We start from the raw sequence: 23,795 nt of genomic DNA, 5'->3' as shown, positions 1-23,795 counted from the left end.
ACACGAGGGCAAACGAGATACAAAACAGAACGAGCTTGGCTAAATTTGTGCCAAAGCACGGTATTATGAATGGAACCAATTCATGCATTTGAAACACAGGCGTTTAAATCTAAGCTTTCAGTACTGAGAATTGCTGGCTACTTACACAGGGAATGTGCGTCAGCACTATTGACACAGAGAACACTAGGGTCACCGTTTCACAAGCGCATGTGGGTCAAAAGACTAGGACGGCCAATGCAGCATTACCAAATGGGTGACATGCCGTCAAATCAACAACAGTAACTTATAAAACATAACACTTTTATCTTTATTACTGTTATTAATACATTAAAATAGAAATAAAAACATCTTTAAAAATTGTAATGGAATTATTTATATGTTATTTTATTTTCAAATTGCACATTTTAAATAAATAGACTTAATGTATCCTTACTAAAATTAAATAAATATTTACAATATTAATTATTTTTTCTGATATTAAAATTATTTAATAAAAATATTATTATTTAATTAGTTATATGGAAGCGCAATTACTATTATGCAGTTAATTGTATATGCACAAATTATGCACAATACAAAAATGTTATTTATTTGTCAAATTAGCATTTAATTAGCAAATTAATTAACATTTAAATTGCACAAATCAAATTTAGAATATATATTTCGACAATTAAGAACTCATTATAATCATTTTATTTTTATAATTGTTACTATTAATAATAATAAAAATAATAATACAATTTAAAATGAGCAAAATGCACAGGGGCATTACATTTATTTTCATAATAAATATAATATTTGACCCTCTGCTGCTGAAATGCACATTTTACAGCAGACAACAGAGACCTACATTGCCATTTCAATATTTAAAGAGACCAGAATGATGTCTGGTGGTGAATTTAAATCAGTAATGCGCCAAATATGCCTGACGCTTGGTGTGAGAGCAGCATAATGCATCCATTCTGAACTGCACCACTGATTTCATACCCTCCAGGTTGATATATGACGTGGTTATCGGCCATCAATGTTATGCTTCAGTTTAGGCTCCGACCGCCTGATGCATGTTCATTGCATTTTTTTTATCCAAGACGAACCGACCTGTTGCACAAGCACTGAGCTCCAGGAAAGATGCGTCAAGACTAAATAAGAGTGAGAAAACAAATCTGAGACTGCGCGGTTTCACAGTTTTCTTACATTGTCGGCTAAACATTTGCTTCATGTGAGGAAAGTTGGTCCTGCACCAATATTAAAGGGTAAGATTCATACAGAGCGCCTAAATTAGACCTCTGACGTGTTTTTCTTAGAGCCGTCTGTCACCATGACCACTAGTGTACTGGAGAGTTAAAATGGATTTGGCTCAAGAGCGTGCAACGATCAAAGAGCAGCTTTGTCAAGCACTTGCTTGAAAAAAAAGGCATGTTTAAAAACAACATGGAACAGATGTGCTTGTACCCAGAGCCTCCTATCATTGCCTGGCCATAAGGCGTGATCTAACACAGGCTACGTGCATGTTTGTCTGTATTTACGCAGTCGAAATCAAAGCTTGGTCAACATGTCTTGGCATCCATAGAAAAAGAATTAAGACAACACTTGAACTGATGCTGTAAATAGAAGCAATGGACGGCCAATGAGAAATCGACAGTGTGCATATCACTCTATATTTCATCACACTCTTTAAAATCCACGTAAAACAGAAGTTGCTAAGATGATGTTGCTAACATTTTTATTTACCAAGTTTGAGAGTCTCTTTAACACGTATGTTTATTTTTTTATAAAGAGATCAGATATTTTGTTTAAATATTTTTGGTTTTGCCTTAGTAATGTTGGCAAATTAAAATAAAGTGATTAAATTAAAAACAAATCCTAATAGTCCTAAATGTATTGGTAAAAAATAACGCCAAATCAGGGACTCAATTCTTAATGTCAGTTTCAAAGCAGTGGACCAATCAGAAAAACTCAGAGGCGAGGCAAGTGTTGTGAGATTCTGTTTTACGGAAGCAAGTTGACGGAGCTTTTAGCTTACGACCATCTCACCCGGAGTACATCCAATCTCGGAAGACAAGCAGGGTCGAGTCTAATTAGTAATTGGATGGGAGACATGTAAAATTCCTGACCTGCGGCATCTCTCAACTTTAGATTTAAAGATCCTTTCTGTGTGATTGTGTTGTTATGTTTAACACTGTATGAGTATATAGATGCTCCGAAATATATTTTTAGGTCACAAAGATTCAATTTTGAGTCCTGTTGGAACAGACGATGTGCATATTTTTCTCCATTTGCTTTCTGTTTCCACCTCAGGATACCCATCTTGAGATTATGCCAGCTTCAGTTTGAATGCAGCCTTCTTTAAATATCTCAGATGACCAAATCACCTGTGATATGATGACATAATATGACTCAAACTCAGCTTATAAAACATACAATTTGCCAAGCATTGTATGTAATCATGTTCATCTTGCTCGAATACAGTCATTACCTGGAGGCGTATATCCTACATTTCTTCAAAATGGACATTACTTTGACATAGAAGCCTCTGATAATTAATGACTCTTAATACTTAAGAACATCCATGTATTCGGTCTGTTAAGCTACTAACTATGAAATAAGCATTATTAAAAATGCTGTAAATAACCTTGAATTTAACTGAATATTGATCATGTGCAATGCATCTTGAAAAGACGTTTCACTTGTTGCTCTTTTATGAGGTTACGAGCAAGTTGCCCTGCAGCTGTGCGAACGTCGAAGATTTTACATGGTATTTTGAACTTCAGTCTTGTATGTTGGCTTTAGTTTCCAGCCGCCCCTGTTATTTATAGGTGGATGTACCTTTTGGGCTTACTGACGTTAGTTGGGCTTATATTTAGCCATGGGAAGGTGGGGGGAGCGCACCACTTGTTTTTTAAGCCCCTTTTTTTTCACGAGTGATGAACTCATGTTGGTAATGTCAAGGACTTTGGCAGCAGACTTTGTTTGACAGCTAGTCTCTCGCCTTTAGCCAGACCTGACCCAATTAAGGCCAACCCAAAGCGAGCTGTAACCTTTTGCCACCGGGTTCTGAAGGAATCTTGGACGCTGGAGAAAAATGGTAAATAAATGTGGCCGTTCTTCACTGTGGCTGCAGACAGATGGGCTAAATGTGCATTGAAGCTTTGGGAGCATGTGAACTCTCTCTTTTTCTCTCGCTCTCTCTCCCACCCTAAATAACATGCACTATATTAGCTCACACTTACGAGCCCACAAAAATAGACTTGGTTTGGATGGGATTAATTACAACAAAGCCAAGAAAAACACAGCGGTTTCTCACACAGATAACCAGCTCTCTTACTGAAGACTGTCCTGTGACCGCTGCCATGTTAGGAAAGTGTATTTTAAGTATAAAAAGCACGGATCAACTCTTGACTTTATTCCTTGAGCTTTGCAAATGTTAAAACATGTCCTGAATCATACATTTTTACCATGATTTACAGTCAACAAGTTGCTTTTAATTGGTGACATGTTAAAAGACATTTTAAGGATCACAGTGCAGCCCAAAAAAAATAATAAAAAATACGAATTAATTGTCATTTTACATCTTTATGAGTGCTTTCACATCTGTGGCTTGGGTCATTTGGTCCAGACCAAGGGCAACAAATGATACATTGTAGCATTTTTCTGCCGTTTTTGCGTCCTTTTCACACCACACTGATTGCTTTGGTCCGAACCAGTTGAAAAGAACCAAAATGCAGTCAAGTGGCAAAATACACATCACTCATTGGCCAGATGTTATTTTACATATTTCCTAAACTGCTTTTCGATTGGTCAGAATTAATGTGCAGGACACAATTTTCACTATGGAGGGACGACTGCGCCAGCTGATTGATTGTGTCCGTGGTCATAGTATACTATATAATTTGTATACATCACTTTAGACAAACTATACATTTTGACAATGAAGCATGGCTGCGGCTGGAAAATAATGTTTTAACGCATTGCAAACGGCGAAGGAGCATCGCAAGTCACTTCAGGAGGAGGCGTGAATTAATTTTGCTAAACTGTGACATGGTCATCTTCCGAAAATATTACCAATAGGCTCACACGGAATCGGTGTGCGCAGAATTCCGCTGATTTTTAGCCTATCATTGATTCTGTTTATTTACTTGAGTAAATGTGAATAAATCTATATTTATTCAGTTTTTAAATGAATTACAGTAATATTATTGACTGATATGAAAATGTTCATCTGATTTATGTACAATGCAGTTTGTAAAGTAATATTTTCTGTCTTTTAGTAGATATATTATATGAGAGACTTGCTTTGTTTACCAAATAAAGTGAATCTAATTTGATCTGCATTTTAAACATTAAATAAAAGTTAAAAAGATATTATTTTGTATTTCACATATTAGGGTTTTAGTTATGATGCTCCCAAAATAATTCAGCAGAAATCCGCAGATTTTTACCAAAAATTCTCAGCAGAAATAGCAAAAAACGTCCGCAGATTTCGTCTGGCCCTACCAATGATCCATCAGGTAATGTTTTTCCCTCTATTCCTCTCTCCTTCTGTTTAAAATTGTTGGTAAAGCGTTGTCAACAAATATCTTTCCTCAACATCTCATAATACACAGCGCATTGGACTACGGCAGCTGGATTACTCTAAAAAGGTGCTGTACTTTTTGCGATTGGGTCTGTTCTAGTTCGGATCATGTTCTCACCACAAATGAACCGCACCAGTGGTCTTTTAAAAGCGTACCGAGACCACCTCTTCAAGGAAGTCTTGGTACGCGTTTTTAGTCCGCCTTTGGTGTGCACTCAAGTGCGATTGCTACATTCACACCTGTCCAAACGAACTGCACAAAGAAGGAAAACGAACTCTAGTGTGATTCAACTGAACGAAATGAGGCAGATGTGAAAACACCCTAAGTTTACCCCTTTTATTACCGCTTTGTCAACAAGACATTTTTTAAGCATTTACATTATTACAACATTTTGTATAATTAGTTATTCTTTTAGATTAGTAATTAATCCTGGTCAATTGAATATCCTTGAGTGGCCCAGGCAGAGCCCAGATCTAAATCCTATTGAACATGCTTCCCATCCAACCTGACAGAACTTGAGAGGTACTGCAAAGAGGAATGGGCTAAAATTCCAAAAGACAGGTGTGCCAAGCTTGTGGCATCATATTCAAAAAGACCTGAGGCTGTAATTGCTGCCAAAAGTGCATCAACAAAATATTGAGCAAAGGCTGTGAATACTTATGTACATGTGATTTTTTTTCAGGTTTTTAATTTTCAATAAATTTGCAACAATTTCTAAAAATCTTTTATCAGCTTGTCATTATGGAGTATTGTGTGTAGAACTTTGTAAAAATAAATAAATTGAATCTATTTTGGAATAAGGATGTAACAAAAAATGTGTAAAAAGTGAAGCGCTATGAATAAATTTCGGATGCACTGTAAATCACAGAAAAATTCAAGAATTTTCCACTATTGTGCTGCCCTATAACCAGTCATAATCCCCTAACAGCATTTATGTCTTGTTTTTGTTCTTGTTTGGGTTTTTTTCTTTTGCACAACATGTCACTGCGCCTAAATCAGACACGGGCGCTCAAAGAACTTGGCCAGTGCCTTGGGATCATTTCACTGCAAGTCGATCCAACCCCACACAGGCGAGTCCAGGGCCTGTCGATAGCACCTGAATAACAACCGTCCGATCGATGAGCAATTTGTTAGTTGTCTTGATTATGAGCAAAGAGAATTTCTCAGGTTCGCAAAATCCATTCCGAGAGCGCTGTCAAGTCCAAAAACAAACCCAATAAAAGAAATCATATTGAATCACCTGGAAGGAATGAGAAATTAGCTCCAGTTTGCAAAAATTGCTTCTTGAATCTCCTCGTTTGAGCGAGTGCCAGACATTCTTGCGAGGGAAAGGCAATGAGAATTAGCGTTTACTCTGCAACGGGGTCTAAAGGACATTCAACACACACACACCAACACAAGTCTTCTAAAAATCTTTCTGGTCATATGCGGTCAAATGTATCAATAAACTGCCAATGAAAGGCTGATATTGCGACCGTATACGTTTACAGCAAGAAAAACAACCTTTTTTAGAATCATAATTTGATGACTCATATCAAGGCATAGACTGGTGCACTTACACCCAAAGTGAGGATTCAAAGACACACACATACACACACACACACAGCACAGCACAGGGGATGCATACAGATTCTTTCTCCTCAAATAGAAAGCTGTGATGACTCATTCTCTGCACAGCCCTCACTGCAATGCTCCTCCCTGCCAGAAAACACACACACACACACGCACACACACACACACGCACACACACACACACACACACACACACACACACACACACACACACACACACACACACACACACACACACACACACACACACACACACACACGCACACACGCACACACGCACGCACACACGCACACACGCACACACGCACACAAGCACACACACTTCTGTTTTTATTCCAGCCATTCAAATATTAACACATGCAGTCAGATAATGACAAGATCCTCTGGGCTGGAGGAAGATCTCCTGCAGTATTTGGGAGAAATCAATACTTCGAAGAGGTTGACTCATTTGAAGATTACCGACCTAGCTCACTTTTTCCAGAGAAATTTGCAACTGGAAACTGGAGGTTAAAGTATTATGGATGGATAACAGAGCAAAGATAAAAGATGCACATCTGGATCTGTTGATTTAAGGAAATAGGTGGTGTTGATTGTTAAAAAACTGATGAGAACATCTCTACTGCATATACCATATACTATAAATAACAAAATTAATAGAACTACATGATTTAGCAAATACATTTACAAGAGAGAACCCAGACACTTGCATAAACTCTTGTCTGTATTTTCCACCAAATATTAACAGATGCTGATAATGAGAAGATCCTCTGAGCCAGAGAAAGGGAATGCCTCTTGCAGTATTGAGGAGAAATTAATGTTTGCAACAGTTGCAAGAAATGAAGGTTCGAATACTGTAGATAGAGAATGGTGTTCCCATATAAGACAACATGCTGTGATTGATTGAATGTAACTGATTGGGGCTTGTGGCAAATAATCCCAGCAAAATGAACTACAACTTCAAGATAAAAATGGCACTGCTTAGTTAAACAAAATCATTATGGTTGTGACGATTAAAGTCAAATCTGAAAATGAATGAAAAGGTTTCATTTGCGGTATTAGATTTAGATCTGCACACATTTGATCAGATTTGGCATCTTTTGGTTTCTTGAGCATTTTAGTTATATCAAATCAATATTTATAACCAATTAAAGCCATTTAGCTTATGAAAGCAAATACATTAGTCACCAATGACCTTTGTTTAGTGTGTGAAATGCACTCAGAAATGTTCTCATTATAAAATTACAAGGATTTTAGGAAAAGATTCATTTTGCAGCTTCAGTGATTATACTATGTAGCCAAAATATGGAAAAAAAAACATGTTTTTGTTTGTTTTTGTTGTAATTAATGGGATAGTTCATCCAAAATTGAAAAGGATTTCATTTTGTACTCACCCTTTACTTGTTTAAAACCTATTTGAGTTTCTTTCTTCTCTTAAACACAAACGAAGATATTTAGAAAAATGCTGGTAGCTGATACTGATTGACTTCCATGGAGGGAGGAAAAACTACACTGTAAAAAAGCGGCTGCTTTACATTTTTAAGTTGAAATAAATAAACTTTACAAGTCACTTTAACTTACTTCAATTAAACAGACTTAAACCAGTTGAAATGTGCATTACTTAAATTATGTTGAAACCTGATTAACTTATTAAGAGAAGTTTAAGTAAATAACACAGAGATCATTTTGTTAACATATATACATGATGTACACTATTAGATGTTATGTTTTTATAAAAACTTCTATAAATAAAGTTAAAAAAAAAAGACAGAAGTTCAAGTAACATAAAAACATATGTTGTCATTACTTTTCAATTGCAATTACATACCAGCTACTAGCATGAGAACTATTCCTTTCACATGTTGGATATGTTTAATTATACCTTATGCGTTGCAGTTATGTTTGACACTTTCTGGCAAGTTTTTAATAAGCAATGTATTCACTGAAAAAAGTGTTGCATGCAAAACTGTTGCAAACTATTTATTCGTGTTGAATTTAAACAATCAAATTAAATTGTGCAATGTTCAACTTAATTTGTTTGTTTAAATTCAGCCCAATTGAATTGCTTACAACCACTTAACGTAAAAAAAATTAATAAATCCAAGGAATCATCTTTGAATATTTTTTTTCAGTGTTCTAATATAAATACTGTTTTTATGTAGCATTAAAATTAATTTTAAAATAAATATTGACTTTGCTTATTTTATTTGATCCTCGATTAAAACAACATTATGTATCATTACCATAAGCACCACAACTAAAGTAGCATAATGGTTTTACTTTGCTGTAAAAATCCTGATTGAAACATCCTTAGACAAAAAAATAAAGCAGCACAGGCTCATTAGGAAAATGTGCTCAGGACTACATTTTTTGAGAACCAATGAATAAGTAAAACAAGCCCTACGAGGGTACTGCTGATTGTTTACCTCTGTATGGACGCCTTATACAGCAGGACTATTTTGCTTGGTAGATCATCACATATGATGTTACACTTGGGACGCAAAACGGAGAGGACCTGGGCAAAGGATAGTTCCAGAAACCAAGTAAACCAGGGGTGTCCAAACTAAGACCTGGAGGGCCGCTGTCCTGCATAGTTTAGTTCCAACTTCCTTCAACACACCTTGCTGAAGTTTGTAGTATACCTATAAAGAGCTTGATTAGCTAGCTCAGGTGTGTTTAATTGAGGTCGGAACTAAAATATGCAGAACATCAGCCCTCCAGGACCGAGTTTGGACACCCCTGAGGTAAAAGAAACCCATAAATAGCACTGTAAAATTTTGGTACAAGTATGCAGCTGCGATGGCTTTTTGCTTCTGAAAACACTATCATTGGATCACTATCCAATCACTATATTGGATATACAGAAAGGATGGGTCAGTTGATATCAAGCTGATGTGCATGATGACAAGCCGACCAGCTTCTCTCATGAACGTACATGAGAAGGAAGTCAATATGCACAGAAATGTATACAGCAACCTCTGATGGATCTACAAGAAATGGCACGTATAAGAAAATGTGCCCCAATAACGTATTTGAGATTGTCAAAAATGTACATGGTGCGATCTAGTGGATTTGTGAAGAAAAAACTGCAAGCACATGTACATATTTCTTGGTTCTCAAAAATGTAGCCCTGGGCACATTTCTTCATTTCTTCTGGAATGTAATAAAATCCCATAATGATCCCATAACTTCATTAAAGATGCATTGTTATTTCACAAATGACTGATTGACTTAACAGCAAGCCAAAGTAACGTGCAAGAAAACATCTCTGAAGACACCAGAAAGAATACACAGAAAGTGATTGAGGACACAACGTATGACACGTGTGTTCCTGAACTTGCCAAGTGCAAAGCATGGAGCTCATTATATTGAAGGGCTTCTGCAGATCAAATGACCTTTTATTGGAGGAACAGAACTGAACGACATGTCCCCAAGAGAACAAAAGGCCTTGCTGCATGGTTGAATGGATTGACGCTCTTTCTCCTTCATGGGCCTGGATATGCTTGATCACATGGAGCTCCAGACCCACTGGACCTCATCACAGGCCAGTAAAGCAAGAGCCTTTGACAACATCTATGGCACCCTGCCTGAGATGATAAACATGATATTATTGGTTTATTCCAGCTGGCCAAAACTACTACAGAAAGTTCTATAATAAAGCAATATGGTAAAAATTGGTGGTATATTACAATGATTATATTATAATGAATGCAATTTAGGTGCTGTTAAGCTAGAACTATATATAGTTCTTATAAAATGCTAACAATTATGTACAAAAAGGGATGAAAATATTCAGGTATTCTTGTAGTCATTCTTGTAAGAATTTTATCACCAAATACACATAAAATAAAATAAAATAAAATAAAATAAAATAAAATAAAATAAAATAAAATAAAATAAAATAATGTCCAGTTAAATCTAATGTTTGTGTTAGAAACTTGGACCCAATCCCAATTCTATTTTTTATATATATATGTATAAGACATATATTATGTTATCATAACGATCTAATGTGGCGACGCAGTGGCGCAGTAAGTAGTGCTGTTGCCTCACAGCAAGAAGGTCACTGGTTCGAGCCTAGGCTGGGTCAGTTGGCGTTTCTGTGTGGAGCTTGCATGTTCTCCCTGCATTCGCGCGGGTTTCCTCCTGGTGCTCCGGTTTCCCCCACAGTCCAAAGACTTGTGGTACAGGTGAATTGGGAAAGCTAAATTGTCCGTAGTGTATGAGTGTGAATGAGAGTGTATGGATGTTTCTCAGAGATGGATTGCGGTTGGAAGGGCATCCGCTGCGTAACACATGTGCTGGATAAGTTGGCGGTTCATTCCGCTGTGGCGACCCCGGATTAATAAAGGGACTAAGCCGAAAAGAAAATGAATGAATGAACGATCTAATGTGGCAATAAGATCATAACTATACTGTGCATTTACACAGTGGCCATATTCATCTATATAAACACACGAAAACAAGACTAACATTATAGCAGACACTGTAAAAAGGTCATTCCCAGCCATTAGACTTATCTGACAGGGTATTCCAGTGTCATCTAGTGTCAGAATGTTGTGGGACTGCTGTACAGGAGTTATTATTAGGGATTATAGATTGCGAAATTTAGCGGGTTTTATTAGAGCGTTTTTTTATAAAAGCATGACGTTAAAACATAAACGCGGATATGAATATATTAAAACATGTGCTTGTGTTGTTGTAAAAATTTGTAATAATGACAAAAATAATACTAATTTGTGGATCTCCTTACTTGCGGGTGCAACTATCCTGCTGTTGTAGCTGGTGTGGCCTTCAAGCTGAAGAGAATTGGGACACCACTACCCCTTCACGGGAACGCGCAAAATGAGGGGTAGGGGTAGGGGTAAGGGCAAGGGCTGAGGGGTAGAATTTGGATTGGGCCTTGGTTAAAAAAATATTACAAGGAAAGTGATTATAAGAGCACCTAAAACCAAACATTGTGGTTTTAAAATCAGTGGTTTTAAAATCCAATGGGACTTCAAGAGAGGAAAAGTAAAACTCCTCAGGGCTCCGCATGTACTTGTCCTTTGTACTTGGCAATCGGCCATTCAGGTCTGGAGTGTAACTCTTGAAATTTGAACCAATATCCCCATATCGGCTCTTACTTAAATGAGTATATCTGTGACATTTGCACCCTAAATTGATTTTCAGGCCATAAATTGATTCGTTTAGATTAAAAAAAGAGCAATTTTTTCCTTGTTACATAAAAATATGTGCCATTTAAATTTAATATATACTACAACAGAAAGTTCTACAATAAAGCAATATGGTAAAACTTGGTGGTACATTACAATGATTGCATTACAGCATTACAATGAATGTAATTTAGGTGCTGTTAAGCATAAATTCTTATAAAATACAAACAATTGATTACAAATAAGGACGCAATGACATAAATATTCAGGTATTCTTGTAGTCACTTTTGTAATAATTTTATCAACAAATGCACATATATAATATAATATAATATAATATAATATAATATAATATAATATAATATAATATAATATAATATAATATAATATAATATAATATAATATATATAATATAATATAATATAATATAATATAATATAATATATATAATATAATATAATATAATACAAGAATACAATTTTGCAACAAAGCAGCATTACAAGCTGTAACTTACAGCAAAAAAAAAAATCAATGGAAGTGAATGAGACCAGGAGAATCAAACCAGTAAGGTTCAAATGCTCTTAGGTGAAAGAATAAAGCTCGTTACTAAATCAAATTAAATAAAGATCAGCAAAATCCACTGCAGAGAAAATACAGAAGCTGAATAAGAAGTGTGGTCTACATTTAAAGAAGCGCTGACGTAGAATGAATGCATTTACATTTCTGAAACCACATAAGAAATATTCCAAGATTCAAATTTGACATGTTTTGTATAAAAACCTAAAATGTTAGTACAGGGCTCGAAATTGTGACTATTTTGGTCGCATATACGGCCAAAATTTAATCTATGCGACCTCATAATATATTTGAGAGCATTTGTGCGACTGCATATAATGGTTGCAGAGCCACCTGTTTTGATTTTTTCTAAAAACGTGCTGAATCTGTCTTCCCTGCCGCTATATTGGTTCATATTAGCTGTCAATCACTCAAGGCTTTCCGCAGTCAGATGACAGGGAGCTTTTGTGTCCTCGGGAAACGCAAATGGCTGAAGAATGAAAGATACACAGGTTTGCAAACCCAACCTTAAGTTACAAATAATGACGCCGATGACATCGATCATGTGGTGAATATTGATCCGCCAGCTGAGATCAATCGAGTGTTTTCGGAGAAGGTGCCCGAATCTCGATGCGTTGTGTTCACTGCGTGTTCAGCGCAAATGGCCACTAAATGTAAAATCTAATACTGTACACATCATCGACAAAAAGCTCACCTTTACTAAGTTTAGACTGTAACTGCGGCTCATAACAAAGAACGGTATTGTGCAGGTGGTCATCTTGAGAATCCTGCTCTGCCCCGCTCATATATTGGGCCGGGTGACCAGCCTGCTTTTTTCCACAAATACAGAAAAATAAAAATCAGTGCGTAATGAGACTGAGCATTTTAAATGACACAAACCGAAACCAAAACTTTGAGTGGCAGAAGTGACACTTTTCTTTCTTTCTTTTGTCCATTCTTATTTTTATATTTAATAGCTGATGACTGCTTTGCAGCTTTCAGCAGCGAATTGAATGATTATAATCTTTCGTTTGGTTTGTAGCAGAAATATTATTTATTAAATTGACATGCATATAAAAACAATAGTGCAAAATAAATATTTCTCACTGCAATGCATAATTTGTGTTTGATGCAAACCATAAATTTATTTTTCATAATGTAACAGTAGGACTTTTTATAGCAGATAACTCACATTCAAGCACATTCAAGGCAGCATGAATGTAATTTATTGTTAGTATTTTTGTTATCATCGTCATCAATAATATTCTACAATTATTATACATTCATTTTGGAATTATTGCCAAAATATCAATAAGTCATCACAGCATTGTCTAGATCAGGGATGGGCAAACTCGGTCCTGGAGGGCCGGTGTCCTGCTCAGTTTAGCTCCAACACTAATCAAACACACCTGAGCATGCTAATCAGTTTCTTCAAGGTCACTAGAATTCTATAAGCAGGTGTGTTTGATTAGAGTTGGAGCTAAACTATGCAGGACACCGGCCCTCCAGGACCGAGTTTGCCCACCCCTGGTCTAGATAGTTGTTTCTGTTTTTTGTTAGTCCTAATTAATGTTGTTTTCAAATACAATAAATCCCTTAATATATAATTTGCAGTGGTGCTCGTTCGTTTTTTAGTGGGTACTCCTAAATTTTTTCTGGTGCTCCTAAATATTTGAAGTTAAGAGCACTGGTGCTGCCAAGTAAAAAAAAGTTCATTTCGAGCCCTGTAGTAAAATGCAAAAATACTTTTCTATATGAAACTTCAGCAACTAAACATTATTGCCATGGTTTAGAGACAGTCTGTTAGGAATTATTTAGGAAATATTTTAAGGAACCAATACTTCATCTTTCACTTTGGTTTGGGAATTTTACTTATAATATTATCCAGATTTGACTGTACTGACAAAGCAATGCTTTTTTTTTAAAGGATTCTGAACTTTACAAAAATCACCCCAAGAGAAAAATACAAAACAGAAAGAACATAATTTGGCTATGTTCAAATTATTTAGACAGCTATCACACCAAATCCAACTACCCACTTTAATATTATCAATAGCAATTAATGATCACAAAATGCTGGACCAAAAAACACTTCATCTCTTTAACTGGAGCTCAATAAAACCCCAATCAAATAGTCATACACACAGAAAGCGTGAATACTTGAAAGAACCAATGAGTTTCAACCATAGTGAGCAAGCAAGCCAATCAGGAAAGAATCTTCTGGTCAGTGTTGATGTAAAGAAGGTTGCCACAGAATCCAGTGACATTCAAAAAGACGTCATGAGGGGGACAGAGGGTTAATAGAGGTTGTTACCAGTTCTAATTATAAACAGCAGAGAGTCAGAGAAAGGCGGGCAAGGAGGAGAGATTGGGGGCAGACACAAGGCTGAAGGTATGAATTAGAGGAGCATTAAGAATGGAGTGATAAGAAAAGAAAGGGCGAGGATTGAGAAGGAAGCTGCAAGACAACAGATGCAGGAAGACTCAGAGAAATCCACGGCTTTCATCTGCCTGTGCAACAAATCTGGCTGAGCGTCACCTGAGATGAGACAATTATACGCAATTACACACACAATCATAACAATGGGTTACTCGCATGCTGCTGATGGACCAAAAATCTTCTTCCAAATGTGATCTGTAATTGCTACAGCTGTGAGTCTCGTGGCCCTACTAACTACTACAACAACAAATGCCTTTAAATGAAGCCATGCTAACCATTTGTTTCCAAACACCACACTAATGGATTAATTTGATGTTACCAATTAGTGTGCAGATTTTGAAACATCACCACATTTTATGAACCATAAAAACTACTTCATTTGACTTTAATTAAGGGCTTTAGATGCTTAAAAAAGCTTCACTGACACAGTGGCGACTGTAGGCATCCTATTTAAATTAAAGAAAATAAAGGCTTGTTCACACCAAGGATTTTTACAATAAAATATTGAAGGGATAGTTCAGCCAAAAAATAACCTCATCATTTACTCTCCCTTTATGAGTTTCTTTCGTTGGTTGAACTCAAAAGATGATATTTTGAAGAACGCTGATTCCCATTGACTTCTATAGGAAAAAGATTTCTTTGGAAATCAAGAGGTACCAGCAGCATGATTATGGGAAATTAGAAATATAGCCTGCTGTCACTTTAAGAGCAGCATGGTTATGATATCTGGTTACACATGCATTTTCATTTTCAACTCAACTTTATATTTATTATCACATAAATTAAGGTTTAAGTGAATAGAACCTGACCAAAACAGTTTTTTGTGGTATTGATACTGATATTGATATCAGGGAGCAAATAAAAAAATAACCAATATTGATATAATTTGTGTCCAAACTTTTTACTACTACTATATGAACAAAATACAGTATCAGACATTCCAACTCTTCCAGAAACTCTGGAGGCATCTCCCCCACGTAACCACAAATACGGACTGCTGGAAAAAGCATGGAATACGACATATAGTTGGACATAACAGTTGGAAATAATTGTTTTTTTTATTAAATGAAAAACCCTACCAGCATTTTTCAAAATTTTAGAAGTAATAAACTCAAAGAGGTTTATTCAAAGTGAATAAAAGTTGACAGAATTTTCATTTTTGGGTGAATTATTCCTTTAAACATTGCTGCAATTGAACGGCAAATCCACAAATTACAGCTACAACGATAAAAATAAAGAGAAATGATATTTTTGTAACCACACCTATGTTTTTTTTTCATGTTTAATGAACATGAGCGCGAGCCCTGATTTAGAGGGTTAAAAAACAATAACTGTATTAGCATTTACAGCAGAAAACAAAATCCTTCTGCTTATTAAGAGTGGTCTCAAGTTTTATCTTTCATCTCTTTAAATGCTTGAGATCTGTAAAGCAGCATGGACTAATTAACTGTCAAAGTTATGAAAGAAAAAAGAAAAAACATAGTTTTCACAATAATTTATACAATATCATATATCTCTGTGCTGTTTGAATTAAAGTTTTGGTGTGGACTCTTCTTTTTTTACAAATTTAGAATTATCTTGGTGTGAATCGGTCTAAATCACAATGCAAAATTAATAAAAACAAAGCTGTGCCCATTATAACCTCAATCATTGACTTGTTCAGACTCTAAATCTCACCAAATGTTAATAACTGTCAGAGGTGGGAGTAAAGCCGTGTTTTTTCTGCATCAAGTGATTGACGTGACTTACGGCGCAAGCCTTGCACGTAGCCGTGCATTTATACTTCTGCAATACACTTCCGAAACGCTAGCTGGCAGTAGGTGTTTATGTTCCTCTGTGTCGAGTTCCTTCACTGGTGTTTTGTTTTTTCTGAACGCTTCCTTAATTCGCTCATTCTGAGGCGGGAACCGGCAGACGTGCAACAAGTTTAATCATAAGGTAAACACAATACAGAAGTCTCTATCCGGAGCTCCTTCACGGAACTCCACACTTATAAACACCCGCTGCATCACGCTCGCGTGGCTCTCACCTCCGCCCACACTCGTCAGTGCTGCCAAGCCGACCAATCACAGAGCTTGCGCTACGCGTACGAGTTACATTTTTTCTGAGAGGTGCGCGTAAGCAACGCTGACGGCCATGGCTAGGGGCTATGCGTCCACGTGTAGGCTGCGCCGTAGAATACGCGTGCGCTTGACGCAGAAGTTAAATCAGCCTTAAGTCACACATGTGGAAGTCACAAGCAAGTCTCAAGCCATAACCTTCAAGTCACAAGCAAGTCAAATCAATTTTTGTCGGACTCAAGTCAAGTCAAGTCACTGCTTATTTCAAGTCGAGTCGTAGCTTGGTCAAGCAAGTCACTTTCAAGTCAATCAAATTTTTGTCGATTTTCAAACTTTTGCAATTTCTTTTGCAATAAATATATACAAACTGTCATTTGAAATGACACTTCACTTCATCACTTTTGAATCAGATGGCTTACTGCTTAGAAGAATGTGTGTGCTTACTTCAAAGCCATTAAAATATCATACTATTAATTAAACATGACTCAAAACCAATCTTAAAGTGCACATGTACATTTTTGGAAAAGAAAATTATTGAATCATAATTAGCGTTTTTTTTCTTTTATCACAAAAAACATTATTGTGTTAAATGTAAAGATCAGTAAAGATTGTTTCTTTTCTTTTTTTTCTTTTTAAAGAATCCATGATATATAACAAACAGTTGTGTATTTAACAAAAGAAACTTTTTTCAAGTCATTTAAATCAAGTCCATGTCAAGTCTCAAGTCATGACAGTCAAGTACAAGTCAAGTCGAGTCTTTTTTCCTAAGTTTTGCGACTTAAGTCTGACTTGAGTCATGTGACTCAAGTCCCCCATCTCAGATAACTGTATTCCATTGCTTAAACATTCCACAATACATCGAAACATATGATGGTTGAAAGTAGGCATGGGACGATAACCATTTCCAATGTATACCAGGGTTGGAAAAAGTCAGGGTTTTAAAACCACCAACATTTTCTGCTATACCGTTCCTATGGTATATGTACGTTTTTTTTTTACATTTTGTTTTACGTTTTTTTAGGACAACAGTATCTTTAGTAGAAAAGATATCCAAGATGTGGCTTTAAATTGTAATAAAATCTGTGTTTTGGAGCCTAATCAATACAGCAGAAGTCAATGATTCATTTGAATTATTTAGCCTGACATGTTTACTGCTCTAAAATATTTTAAATGTTTCTCAAAATAAAATATATTGCATTCAAAGGAGGAACATTTTTTTTTACCCAGACAAGCAAAAAGAATATATTTTAGAGCAGTAAAAACAATGTCGTGAAACCATGATATTTTTATCCAAGGTTATCATACCGTCAAAATATTAAACTGGTCCATGCCTAGTTGAAAGTATTACCATACAATCTTACATTAGCAAGCAACAAGGTTAAATAGCATAACATGAGTACCTAAAGACTCTTACCAGGTGTGTTTGGTGAATTCATGGATGACGCCGGTGATCTTCTCTGCTTCTGAAGTTCTCCAAGTAGTAAGCAAAGCAGGGAAAGAAGACTTCTGGGTAAACCTCAGCCTGCAACCTCAAGTTCACCAGGTTCCAGGTTTTCAACTCTAAAGCGGGTCCTCTGCGTCAGCCATGACCATAGACCTCATGAGGAGGACTTTGATGGCCGCTGGTGCCAGCCGAACACCCTGACTGAAACACAAACAAAACACCTTGATGTTAACACAGTAGAGACCACCAACATCCTCAAATTTACAGTAAAATGTGCCTGTTAAAAAGCTAGAAACACATACATATTCATCCAAACTGAAGCAAAACAGCTCATTTGTTTTTCAGAAAGTGAATAAAGTCCCCTAGCTGGATATTAAGAGGGTCTGTAAGAGTCATTAATGCCTGTGTCAGAATGTTGCGCTCATAACAGGATTGCATGTTTGCCGCTTCTAAAACAGATCCAGAGGATGTTAATGGATGACTCACCCTGCCTCTAAGTCAGCAGAGATGCACTACAATACCCACGCTACCTAGCAGCGACTGGATGCGCAGCAGGGTAGCACATTACCCACGCTGCCCTATCATTCCACCAAGAGCCCCGCCGCAAGCCAAGAAGACAGAGGTTCTGGACCGTCTAGTTTAGTGATTATTAAAACACTGGCCCACACTTCCTGAGCCTCGGGTCTCTCAAGGATTCGAGAAGATAACGTTATGCATTGGAAAAAACAGTTTGGGGATTTTAACATTCTGAAACACATATTGCTTTATGCAAATCAGCATGAATTATTAATGAAAATAGATCCAAAACTATGCTGTGCACATCAGGTATTTTTTTTTGGACAGATCTGCCTGTAAATATATATGCCTTAGTTTTACTAATTTCTTTTCTTTCTTTTTCAAATCCATGGTATATTATTTGCATTTTTTATATAAATATTTTGCTACTTCTTCTTCAAACAACTTATTTAAAATGAGTCGAAACACAATTCTTGAGATTTTTTTATGCTACAACTTAATTGTTTTATATTCAATCCACTTAGGTTTAAGATTAGTGTTGGGACAATATGAATGAATTGTGTGGAACCCTGCATTTTATACAGTGCAGAATCAGGACATGCTTTAGAGCTGCACTGAAAGCACTGGAACAGTAGCCTCACCTGCTGGTCAACAAACGCAAGTGCAGTCTAGCTGTGTCTGTATTTCGAATAATGACCCAGTATGACCACAGCACACTTTCTTTTCAGCAGAGTTAATGAAATCAGTCAGTTTTGTGGAGTTATTGAGCGGATGACAGTGTTCCGGGTACACCACCTATCTAAATGAATCACTATCTGTCTTTTATCAACTCCGAGCCAATAAAGCGTAATGAGTGACTGATAAATGTCAGAAATAGTCTTGTTGTTTTGCTATGACGCACTTGCAAAGTAATTTGATCTTTTGATGGTGGCTGGCTTTCTTGAGTGTAATGTTTCGACGACTAATCTCAAGCCGTTAATCTCAAACTGCAAATCCCCAATTTATGAGCCTTGAAGAATGTGGATAATGAAGCTGAGCATAATGAAGGTAGTTTCTTAGACGCGTTGCTGAAGTTTAACAACCTGCGTTCATTGTTTGATGCTCCAATGACATTTAACAAATCATGAAATCAAAGGAAAACCAAACCAAAATGAGTTCAAATAGCATTATTCCTCTTGTTTTCACAATATAAAGTATGAATTCTATGTTAAGAATACTTAATGAAAACAATAATTAATATAAATAAAATTATTAGTATAGTAAACTACTAAATTTGATCATTAAAAGATAAAAAGAGTAAAAATGAATAAACAGTAAAAACTACACAATTAAAAATCTAATATTAACTGAAAAAAACTATTTTACATTATATACTAATAGGGTGGCCCAGAGGCTCACTGGTTAGCACTGTCGCCTCACAGCAAGAAAGTTGCTGGTTTGAGCCTCGCCTGGGTCAGTTGGCATTTCTGTATGGAGTTTGCATGTTCTCCCTGTGTTCGCGTGGGTTTCCTCCGGGTGCTCCGGTTTCCCCCACAGTCCAAAGACATGGGCTACAGGTGAATTGAATAAACTAAATTGCCCATAGTGAATGTGAGAGTGTATGGGTGTTTCCCAGTACTGGGTTGCGGCCGGAAGGGCATCCGTTATGTAAAAAATATGCTGGATAAGTTGGCGGTTCATTCTGTTGTGGCAACCCCTGATAAATAAAGTGACTGAGCTGAAGGAAAATGAAAGAATGAATGCATTATATACAAATAATGCTTATATAAACACATATAACACATCATATTTTAAATATTATACACCACTAAATACAGCAAACATATTAATTACTGAGTTTCAGATGCCTTTTCCATAACCCTGAAACAACGAAGTCACTTTTAAAAGTTGTAATCATAAACAGATTTATATTATGCGTAAATAATATATTATAATTAGGGTCAGACAGAATCTGCTGCCATTTTTGCTATTTCTGTGGAGAATTTGATAAAGTCTGTGGATTTATGCAGAATTATATTAGGAGTATCGTAACTAAAACTTAATATACGAAAGAAAAAAAAATAGCTTTTTAACATTTATTTAATATTTACAATGCAAATCCATCAAGAACCATTTATTTGGTAAACAAAGCAAGTCTATTATTTAACAAATCTACTAAAAGACAGAAAATATTACTTTACAAACTGTATTGTAAATAAATCAAATGAACACTTTCATATTAGTCAATATCATTACAAAACTAGCATTAGTCGAAATTGATTTAAAGCCTGAATAAATATAATTTTACACACAATTACAAAAGTAAATAAATAGACTCCGTGATGGGCTAAAAATCTGCAAATTTCTGTGTGAGCAGATTCCGTCTGGGCCTAATCATAATATAAATATTATACACAACTGTCAAATATCAAATAGCATCTATAACATGTTAATTACTGGGCTTTAGATGCATTTTCAAAAACCCTGAAACAACGAAACCTCAGAAAATGTGTTTGTAATGTTTGTAATGTATGAGTTTGTAATGTGTAAATAATACATCATAACATAAATATTATACACCACAATCAAATATCAAATAGCATCTATAACAGGGCTGGGTGATTAATAGAAAATAATCGAAATTGACATTCAGAACCTATAATCAATCTAATTTTTCCAGGTCGATTTTTTCAATTACTTTCCTACTACATGTGAAGTCATGTGACCCTGCAGCCTGCACTGTTTTATACTTCTGCGGCCACATCTAATCTCTGGTCAAGTAGGACATTTTTGAGCCTTACTTTGCACTTCATTGACGATGATTGGAAGCTGCATATTCTATTATATTAAAATTATTATTTACATTAAAATATTTGTTTACAGAAGATGCAAGAAACGCACTGTTTAAAATATTATATACATGATATTCATAAGTTCTTTTATTTAGAAGAGATACTGCTTATTTTATACTTTTAATATGAAAAACACTGAAAATAATTTATTTATTTTTTAAAAGTGCAAATTATTTATTTTCATTTTTTATAAGGAAAAAAGCAACAGTTAGTTTTAGGCAATGTGTGTATTAACTTCAGTTGTTCAACATTGATGTTTAATAAATAATCATAGATAGTAGATAGTGTGTGCATCCTTCAATTATTGTAAAATCAGAAATTCACCCTTTTTTCAGAAATCACTCACTTGTAATATGTGAGCATATTTACTGTACAAAACCTGTGAGTGAACTATGAGGCAAAAAATATATAAATAAATGAATTAATCGTTCATTAATCACAATCAAATCAAAATGTTTAATTAATCGAGATTTAGATTTTAGGCCAAACAGACCAGCCCTAATCTATAACATGCTAATTACTGAGTTTTAGATGCATTTTCAATAACCTGAAACAACGAAACCTCAGAAAACGTTAGGGCTGTGCGATTTGAGAAAAAGATCTAAATCGCAATTTTTGACAGATATTGCGATTGTGATTTGATTTGCGATTTAATTTTGTTGTCAAGATTCAGCTCAATAACCAGTATCGTAGCTTCTTACTGCTAAAAGGCAGTGAGTGTTGGTTGAAAAAAGAAACTGAAAAGATATTAACTTACTCCAACTTTTATTTGAATTTTTTATATATTCAGAAATGTAACTCATTGTTCTTTAGAGCATAGAAAATGTCCTTTCTGTAAAGAAGTTGAACTCAAATTAGAGAGATCATGTAGCTTATTATAAAAACAAACAAAATATAATTATAAAAATACAGTTGTATAGTATATTGCACTATTAGTGTATTGTACCATTTTTTTCAATATTGTTAAACTTGCCCAGGGTCTACAGATGTAAATTAGCTTTATAGCGAACTCTGGAACAACATGTCATGTCTGTCCCTGTATTAATAAATTAAATTAATTAATTAATTAATAAAAAACAGAATTCTCAGCATACTAACATGGCTGATAAAAGGCAGATTGAAAAGTTCTGACAGGGTAAAATTAAAGTATGCTCACTCAATTGGCTGTTAAAGACTATCACAGTCACGCATTTGCTCTGGGTGGGGGAAATTAAATGCATATACTCCATGACGCTGCCTTTTGCAATTAGCTAAATCACAACATTTCGAATCGCGACTGTGAATTGATTTCGATTAATTGCACAGCCCTAGAAAACGTGTTCAAAACTGACTTTGTAATGTGTAAATAAAACTACAGACACACAGTACGGATTGTTTCGTATGTTTTACTAGAAGTCTTGTTCTTTTCTTTGACATCCTTTGGCCTCGCGAGCTGCTAGCATGCTGGTACAGTTCCTGGAAAGCCATGTATTGACTAAAGATCAGGCTGAAGCTGCTTTCTAAAGCTCTGTCAGTGATTTAATGAAAGAGCTCAAAGCTCCTCCTGTCCAAATCTTTGTCACTCTTTCTCTCTCTCTCCACTCTCGTGCACGCGGTCAGGCTTTATGCCAGAGTGCTGATCAGCGTTTAATGCTCTTAAAAAGGATGGGACTTTCGAGGAGAGTTTAAACACTCACTCGCTTGTCAATGCAGCCGCTTCAGAGAATCATCCTCGCTGAGATACTTAGCTTTCTTTTTTTGAGGATGAGAATACGAGAAGGCATCAGTCACTCGGCAAGGGTGTGAATATCATGGGGGTGGAGATGTGTTGATTAGCACTCGCTAGCGTCCGTGACTGATGTTAAACCCTCAAGCATCTCTCCAAATGAAGGTTTCCAGACCAACCAGGTCAACCCATTAATCCATATGTGTCATATAATGGTCACGCAAACCACAGAAGACTTGCAAGAGCTATCCAATAAAGACTCCTATTCTTAACCTTTATGGTTGATGCTTGAAACTTATATGAAAATAAAACTCTTTAAAAATCAAACAAAGTATGTCTAGATTTACCAGAATTAATGAAAACGCATTACAGTTATAGTCACACTGTGTTTGATTTTTTGGATTAATTGATTGTTGTGTATTTTTTTATTTTCTAAGCTGCTGCTCTTGGTTCTTGAAGCCCGACGAAAGTCTCTTATAGGGCTGGGCATTTACACAAACACCAAGATTTGATTTAATTTTAAATGTTTGATTAAATTAAAATAAACCTTGATTAGACTTGATTAAATATCCTTTCATTGTCAGAACTTTGTCTCAACAACAACAAAAAAACCTCTTTCGACATAATGGGTTACTGTTAACAAAAATGCTACAAAGCTTTTTTAATAAAATAAAATAAAATAAAATAAAATAAAATAAAATAAAATAAAATAAAATAAAATAAAATAAAATAATTTAAATACAAAAAAATTATAAAAAATGTAATAAAAAATAAATAAATTTAATTTAATTTAAGTAAATTAACAAAAAGTTATTACAAAATAATTAAGTAAAATAAAAAAATATAATTTAAATATAAATAATAAATTTAAAATTAAATTAAATAATTAAAATAAATTTTAAGTAAATTAAAAATAAAATAATAAAATATAATAAAATAAATTAT

General features: G+C 35.3%; 1 protein-coding gene across 1 annotated transcript in view; it reads right to left on the bottom strand.

The window, feature by feature from the left end:
- The window catches only part of hdac5 (histone deacetylase 5), a 125,733-nt gene that overhangs the window by 83,436 nt on the left and 18,502 nt on the right, over positions 1-23,795 (bottom strand). Inside the window, exon 2 of the mRNA XM_056453369.1 lies at positions 17,769-17,999. Coding sequence (XP_056309344.1) covers positions 17,769-17,790 — 22 coding nt within the window. The 5' untranslated portion in view covers positions 17,791-17,999. The remainder of the gene's footprint in view (positions 1-17,768; positions 18,000-23,795) is intronic.

Source organism: Danio aesculapii, chromosome 3, assembly GCF_903798145.1.
Source record: "Danio aesculapii chromosome 3, fDanAes4.1, whole genome shotgun sequence".
NCBI classification, from domain to species: Eukaryota; Metazoa; Chordata; class Actinopteri; order Cypriniformes; family Danionidae; genus Danio; species Danio aesculapii.
The sequence above is the reverse complement of the archived record's forward strand: the minus strand, read 5'-3'. Positions and strand labels throughout refer to the sequence as shown.